The 8,035-nt window shown below is 58.1% G+C and overlaps 1 protein-coding gene across 2 annotated transcripts in view; it reads left to right on the top strand.

Moving 5' to 3' along the window:
• The window catches only part of NSG2 (neuronal vesicle trafficking associated 2), a 45,846-nt gene extending 38,477 nt beyond the window's left edge, over nucleotides 1–7,369 (top strand). For both annotated transcript variants that reach the window (XM_066277620.1, XM_066277621.1), the window contains exons 4-5: nucleotides 5,277–5,387; nucleotides 7,093–7,369. In XM_066277620.1, the coding sequence (XP_066133717.1) occupies nucleotides 5,277–5,387; nucleotides 7,093–7,284 (303 nt within the window). In that variant the 3' untranslated portion in view covers nucleotides 7,285–7,369. The remainder of the gene's footprint in view (nucleotides 1–5,276; nucleotides 5,388–7,092) is intronic.
• Nucleotides 7,370–8,035: the final 666 nt, after the last annotated feature.

Here is an 8,035-nt window from a genome sequence, read left to right on the forward strand (position 1 = left end):
GAACGGGGATTGAGGAATGAGAGTAGCTTTAATGGAACGCGCTATTTGGGCTGCAGGGCTGGCGTCGCCATGGAGACAGGGATGCAGGCTGCATCCAGACGCAGTGGGCGGGGACGCAGTTGAGACAGCTGTGTGGTGCCTCTCTGATGGAGGCTGGGATATGCATGGTCCACCCTCGGGGCTGGGGAGTGACCGGCGCTGCTCTGGGGCCCGACTCTGGACCTGGCTGAAGCAACAGAGGAGAGTCATCCAGAGCATCCACTGAGATGCTCTTCGTGGCAGGCCCAGGCCAGGAGCTGGGCAGGAACTAGGCACCATCCCTGCCCTCGAGTCTGGTGGGGCGAGCTGAGGGGCGAAGAAGGCATGACAGCACGAAGTGATTGGTGACCATGGCCAGGGCCGTGCCCTGGGAGCCCAAGAGGGGCCTGTTGTGCCTGTGAGAGGTGCCCTCCTTGCAGAAGGCAGTGAGAGGCGTGCAGAGAGCCCAGAACTTTCAGAAACTGGCCTGTAGCCTGTGTGTCTGTCTGTGTGTTACACGTCTGTGTGTATGTCTCTGTGCCTGTGTGTGGGGGTGAGGGTGGGGGTGGGGGTCCCTAGGGCAGTGGCTCTTGGTGGTGTGGGACAGGTGCGCAGAGGCCAGCTGATGAAAGCAGTGGAGTGCAAAGGAAACAACAGGCGTTTGGACCCATTTAGACCTGGCGCCTAAGTCTTGCTGCACTCCCGACGGGCTAGAAAATCCTTCCGGTCGACCCGGGCTCTGCGGTTCCCGGCTCGTCATCGGAAAGGCAACAGCCCCCCGCTTGAGAGGTAGATCGGGGCTCGGCCTGTGGGAGTTCATCTGTGTGCAGCGCCGACAGCCGGGGGTGTGAGCGCCGGGCCTTCCTCTCTCTCTTCAGGAGCTGGCAGAGGATTCTGGCCTCTGTCCTGACCTAACCTCAGGCTTCTCTAGCATTCCAATCTTCTCGACCTGTGGGGACACACTGGGTCCTGGGTGCTGTGACAGACAGAGGACAGTGTCTCTGGGTGTCGGCTCGGGATTTTACGTCTGCTCTCTCTCCTCAGATGGTCCCGAGGCTCAGTGAGGCCGCAGGCCCACATGTCAGGACATGAAGTCAGCCCCACCGTGGGTGACACGGGAGTTTGGGCCCCATCGTGCACTGTTCCAACGAGTGACTTGGTGACTTAGAAAGATCCCTTTGGTGGCCGGGGGGCTGATGGATAGGGAGGGGGCAGGCAGGAGAGACCAAGGAGGAGATGGCCCCTGTCAGAGGCACTTTTCTGCCCCATCCACACTAATCACCAGAAAACCCTTTAAACAGTAGGACTCGCAGGCCCACGAGAGCCCAAAGACAGAGGGCAAAGCCTTGGTCTGGGGTGCCTGTCGGTAGCTCGGGTGGGACCAATCACAGCTGATGGTGACACGGTGTTACTCCTGCTGGTCCTTGTGCTGAGGAATCACCCGAAACGAATTCAGCTCCCGTGATGCACAATTATAATGATAACCGCGATGGCAGCAACAAGCATTAGTTTTGTCACTTGTGTGTTGACACGGTGACCATCATGGTTGCACCTCGTGAGTTTTGTGTGGACTCGTGTCATGGTGCAGAGTCATTCTGCAGGTGGTGAAGCTGAGGTCTCTCTCGGCTCTGGGGTGGTCCCCTCTGGGTACGTGAGTGTATTCTGCGTGACCACAGTAGGCTGGATGGACCACAGACGGGCAAATCGAGGAGGCGCAGAAGAAACGGAGATTTCTTCCGGGGTGTGTGTGGATAGCAAGCCTGTAACCTTGGACTTGAGATGGTGGCAGAATCATTATGGGTGTTCTTGCTCTGGACTTCCATTTTGTTTTCATGATCATGGGGCGATGAACTTGTAACAAAAATAAACGTGACGTAGGTATAGATGTATCGGCAGTATGCCACACGGTGGGGCGGCGGGACTTCGGACCCGAGCTAAAAGCCTCACCTGCCCCTCACGTGAAATTCATTCATCCCCTCAGCCTCTGAAAGACTGTGTGTAAAATGGGCACCCTGGCAGCGCCCACCCCGCGGGGTGGCGAGGACACACAGTGCTGGGACACAGCAGGTCTGCGCTCCAGGGATGCTGAGGTCATGACCAGGGGCCAGGCCAGGCCCGAGGGCTCCCTGCCCCTGCCCCGCCGCATTCTGCCTCACGAGAGCCAGCGTGAGGAAGTCATCCGTGTCACCCCCAGCTAGAGCAGTAAGCTGAGGACTCGCCGAGTGCCAGCGGCTCACCCAGGGTCACACAGCAAGTGGCAGCGGCTTACCCAGGGTCACACAGCAAGTGGCAGCGGCTTACCCAGGGTCACACAGCAAGTGGCAGCGGCTTACCCAGGGTCACACAGCAAGTGCCAGCGGCTTACCCAGGGTCACACAGCAAGTGGCAGCGGCTTACCCAGGGTCACACAGCAAGTGGCAGGGCTGGGCTTTCCGTCTGGGCCAGTTGGCTCGGAAGGTTCTGCTCCATTTCGCGCTGGGTGCTAGGGAGAGGGCAGGGAAGCCAGGGGTCACCGGGGCAGGGTTCACGGAGCCTGATGTCCCCTCGCACTTCCACGCGGGCCCTACACTCAGGATCTCTGGGGGCACTTCCCACGCGGGCCCTACACTCGGGATCTCTGGGGGCACTTCCCACGCGGGCCCTACACTCGAGATCTCTGGGGGCACTTCCCACGCGGGCCCTACACTCGGGATCTCTGGGGGCACTTCCCACGCGGGCCCTACACTCGGGATCTCTGGGGGCACTTCCCACGCGGGCCCTACACTCGGGATCTCTGGGGGCACTTCCCACCGGGCCCTACACTCAGGATCTCTGGGGGCCGGGCCAGGAGCAGGGCGTGGCGTGGCTCAGTTCTGTATCTGCGGGTTCCGGCTGCCACATCCGAAAGCTGAATGTCCCTGGGGCAGCTCTGTTGTTATCTCCCCACTAGGTTCAGTCTCCTGACGTGAGTGGGTCTGCCGCTTTTATAAAAGGGGCGGTTTATTGGGCCCCGTGGTGCCGAGATGCATGGTATGTGAATGTCAGGAGGTTCACGCTCCCTGACTTCCCAAGGGTCCCGGGTCAGCTCGGTCCTGGCTTGGCTGACGGCAGGAGGGTTTTGTTGTCCCCCTGCCTCTTCCTAACTCCCGGGGTCTCCATTTCCGCAGTGACATGCCCTCCAAGAATAAGTGTACGGTGAGCCCTGTCGAGCTTCATTGCCCCGTTGCAGGCAAGTACAGCCGCAGGACCGAGAAACATTGGTCAGAATGTTGGCTAAGGCGGTGCTGAAGACTGAGGGCTTTCATGTCGGACGTCCCAGAGTTCCCAGCAGACTCTGCTGCTCCAGTAGCCGCGTGTCCTCAGACACATTACTCTGTGCCCCCGTGCCTGTGTTTGCACAGCTGTAAAGGGGGGTAATAACTGGGCGGTGGCATCGGCATTGACCCCTTAGGATTCTCCTTCCCTCCTTCTGTCCTTTCCTCCCTCCCTCCCTTCCTCCCTCCCCCCCTCCCTCCATCCCTCCGTCCCTCCTTCCCTCCCTCTCCCCCTCCCTCCCTCCGTCCCTCTGTCCCTCCGTCCCTCCCTCCCTCCCTCCCTCCGTCCCTCCGTCCCTCCCTCTCCCCCTCCCTCCCTCCCTCCATCCCTCCCTCCCTCCATCCCTCCGTCCCTCCTTCCCTCCCTTTCCCCCTCCCTCCCTCCGTCCCTCCGTCCCTCCCTCCCTCCCTCCCTCCGTCCCTCCTTCCCTCCCTCTCCCCCTCCCTCCCTCTGTCCCTCCCTCCCTCCCTCCCTCCGTCCCTCCCTCCCTCCGTCCCTCCCTCCCTCCCCCCATCCCTCCTTCCTTCCTTTCCTCCCTCCCTCCATCCCTCCCTCGTCCTTTGTTTTCTAAAGGCATCTGTGGTGCTCTGAGAGCACTGTGGTGAGTCAGACCCCGCCCTCTGAGACGGGGGGGGGGGGCGGCTAACTCGGCTGTCAGGATTGGAAGAGCCCCCCACCCCCATAGGGGAACCTGTCACATGGACAGGCCTGCTGGGGTCTGTTCCACCTCCCAACCTGCTGCTGACTGGGGACACTCCAGTCCCGCTGGGGTCACCCACACTGGGAGGTCTTGTGCTGCTCCCAAGCCTGGGAGCAGGAGATGGGATAGGGACCCCCAGGGTTGATTTTATTATTCTTCTGAACCGAAAAAAAAAAGCCTTCTCCCCATGAGAGGAATTCTGCCATATTTCCAGGCCAACTGACTCAAAGGGCCACCAACTTTTAAAAATAACCTTAAAAAAAAGTACCGTTGCTATAACTCTAGAGGTGCAGTGTCTTGGCAGTGAGTTCCGCCGCCCTTTGTAGGAGGAGCTGGGCCCCTTTGTAGGAGGAGCTGGGCCGGGCCAGCGCTAGCCTGGACGCCTCTGCAATCAGCTGCTCACTCCCCTCCGATAAACCCTCCTGCCCCCCACCCCCATCCCCGCCAGTTTGTTTGGTGTTGTCTTATTTTTTCTACACTTGTTCGTATTTTAGTTCATAGTTAGGAGCTGGCTTTCACCCTGGGCAACTTGGGGACCACTAGATGCTCTGGAGCAGAGAAGGGACTTGCCTTGACTTAGATTCTGAAAGGGCCTCTCCGGTTGCAGTTGTGTGAATATGCCGTAGGGGGTTGAGGAGGCTGCTGGTTGGAAGGCTCCTTTGATACTTCAGGTGAGAAGGGACGATGGCTTGGGCCAGCATAGAGGCCACCGAGTGAGAGGAAGCGGGCGGATGACAGCTCTATCTGAAGGCAGAAACGATAGCGTCTGCTGGCAGACTGAACGTGTAATGTGAGAAAAACAGAGTCAAGGAAGACTTGGAGGTTTCGGCCTGAGTGACTGCAAAGGGGAAACGGACGTTTCCTGAGGCGGGGAAACCACAGAGGGGGCAGGTGTGTGTGTGTGTGGGGGGGGGAGGAGGCAGCAGGAGTTTGGGTTAGGAATGTGGCTTCGATGTCCACTTGCAGGTCAAATATACAGTTGATCCCTGAGACTGGAATGGGGTCCTCGTGTCAGGGTGGTGGTGGTGGAATGACCGCCTCCTCATTCCCAGACAATTAACAGGAAACGGAAATGGGGGGAGGGATCGCACATGGGCCCACGAAGGAGCTTCAGAAAGCATCCAGCAGAAGGGGGAACCTGAGGCCCAAAGAGCACGAGTGGTTTGCTCAAGGCCACTGCAGGTTAGTGACAGAGCCAAGAGGGAGCCAGTTCTTTGGGGCCGTGCAAGTGGACTGGGTGACTCTCAGTTTTGTGTCCCCCCAGGTCACCATCCTTGTCAGCCTGGCCCTCGCGTTCCTTGCCTGCATCGTGTTCCTGGTGGTTTACAAAGCCTTCACCTATGACCACAGCTGCCCGGAGGGGTTTGTCTATAAGGTAAGGGCCTCCTGGCCGGTGAGTGGCCCCAGGTGACTGTCACCTTCAATGAGAGGATTTACCAATGTCTTTGTCTCCTTCTCATTGGCGTCCAGACTCTCAGTATGGCAACCTCCCTGCAGACTGTTTAAAGTGTAGTATGTGTCCAACCGGGAGTTGCCAATTTTGCAGGAAGGACTTAGTCTCCAGTGGGGAGTAGGGCCTCTCCCCTGGGAGGGTGCTCTGCAGAGGCCCCACCCCAGAGGGACTGCACATCTGTGGGAGGGGGGACTCACTCTCCTTCAGGAGACACTGTTCTGTCTTTGGAAAGCTCTCTCAAGGCAAGGAGCACACTGATTTGATGGCTGACACCTTCTCCCCATGGGGACCCCGCAGAGATGTGGATAGGGGGAGTTTCTGAGGGTGTGTCGCCTCAGTCCTGCAGCCTTGCTCGAACTGCACACCTTCCCTTGAAAAACTGAACCAGCTGCATGACCTCGGGGCGTCTCCTTGCCCTTCTGACCCTCAGTGTTCTTACCTGCGGAATGGGCTCAGATAATGCCTGCCCCCACGATTTCGTGAGGCCCTTGAGGGAGAGAACTCAAGGAAAACCAGTTTGCCCAGGGCCTTCTAGATAACGGGCTCTCGGCCTATGTTAGCTGCAACAAAAACAGATTTGGGTCTGAAGCAGGGGACGTCACTCTTCATAAAGTACCCTTCATGGAGAGCCCATGTTACACGGTTCCATCATCATCCCCACCACGGAGCTGCACGCCCGTTCCGAAAAGGAGGGGTGTTTTTTTTTTGCCCCCATTTTGTATCTGAGGAAATGGCAATGAAGAGAGCCTGGTGAACAGTGTTTTCCGAGATGTCACCTAACATTCCAAATGTGGGACGGTCCCCTTGAAAGCACACGTCCTCCGGGTCTGCCAGGTGACTTCTGAAGGAACTGTTCTTAGCACAAAGCCGAGGTTCTAGGAGATTGGTGACAACCATCACAGGGGACACTTAAATAAACTGGGATGTGTCCACACAGTGGGCTCTGTGTACCTGTGACAATAAGGTAGAACGGTGTCCAGACACGGACAAGAGAGCCCCTCCAGCATAAAAGTGGACAAAAGGCGCTGCCCTGGGTGAGGAAGGGGGCGGGGCAGCGGATCTGCTTACATTTGCAGAAAGAGGTTCTGTTTGTAAAAAGAAGTTCCATAGGAATAAACTATTAAGCGAAGAAAAACGGCTTCTCAGGGTGGGGGGCTTAGAACGCAGGGCACAGGGACGCGGAGCCAGGCCATTCAGCACGCGTCTGGCTGTGTATTTGTCCTTGACGTATTTAAACATCTATAAATAAGATGCCTTCCTTAAAAACGAAAAGCAAGCTAAACAAAGAACCCAGCTCTATCAGTGGCCCAGGGAAGAGCTGGGTGACGGGGACTCAGCTGGGGGGAGAGGCTCTGGTGGCCACCAACAGTGTCCACTATGGTCACACCGTCAGTAAGCAGAGGAGGCTGCCCTTGAATTTATATCAACATCAGGTTGATTTCCCCGCCTGCAGTGAGTTCCGGCTTTGACTGTGGCGATAGCGGTGACGCGACAGAAGCCCGGGCCAGGTGCTGTCACCTGCGCCCCGGGCCACGGCCTCCTGCTGGGGTGGCTGTGTTGCAGGGCTGCAGGGCGGGTAGGAAGCCATCTGGGAGCTGCCCCTGACTCTTGTCTCTCTCGTCCCCAGCACAAGCGCTGTATCCCGGCCTCCCTGGATGCTTACTACTCATCCCAGGACCCCAACTCCAGAAGCCGCTTCTACACCGTCATCAGCCACTACAGCGTGGCCAAGCAGAGCACCGCCCGGGCCATCGGGCCGTGGCTGTCGGCGGCCGCCGTCATCCATGAGCCCAAGCCACCCAAGACCCAAGGCCATTAGAGGCCCACTGTAGCCGAAATGGGGGGCAGAGGGGGGCCCCCTGCTGGCTGAGTTACAAGCTCCAGTTATAAGGCGACACTGTACTCCTGGGAGGTGGGGGGTGGGGGGCCGGGTGGGTGGGGGGACTCACCTGAACAATCGTGCACTGGAGTTGTCCCAATCGATATTTCTTTTCGTCTTTGGTATTGTTGATTCGTCCCCAAGTCAGACTCATGTACAAAGGCATGTTTTGTGTTGACTGTTCCCATGTAAGATATTTTCAAAGCCGCTGCTTATTATTTGTTAGGAAACATTAAAAGCAGAAAAGGAAAAAAAACAGAGAACACGAACAAAAAGAAAATAAAAAGGATGGAACTGGCTGCATGTGGAAGACGTGGACGGGCAGTCAGGACCCTCTGGGCTGCTTGGATGAGAAGCTGTAGGTTCCTTGTGGGCTCCCGAGGGCACGGAGCCTGCAGCCATGCCGGCGGGGCCCCTGGCTGGCCGCGGGTCCGCGGGACGGGAACAAGGGAAGGTAGGGAGGACCGCATGGGAGAGAAGGGCTGACTTTGACATTGGTAAGCCCAGGAAGCACACAGCTCACAGTGCACAGCACCCAGCGGGAGGGGGTGTTTTGCGAGGTTAGCACAAATTTGTATGCAAGGGCTTCGGAGGGGGGCTTGGGCTGACCCCTGCCACCTGGGGATGGATGTGGGGTCGGCACACACCGAGAAACAGGCGGGCTCTGTCTTTTTCTTGTGTTTCTGTGTAG

Source organism: Saccopteryx bilineata, chromosome 4 (genome assembly GCF_036850765.1).
Source record: "Saccopteryx bilineata isolate mSacBil1 chromosome 4, mSacBil1_pri_phased_curated, whole genome shotgun sequence".
Lineage (NCBI taxonomy): Eukaryota > Metazoa > Chordata > Mammalia > Chiroptera > Emballonuridae > Saccopteryx > Saccopteryx bilineata.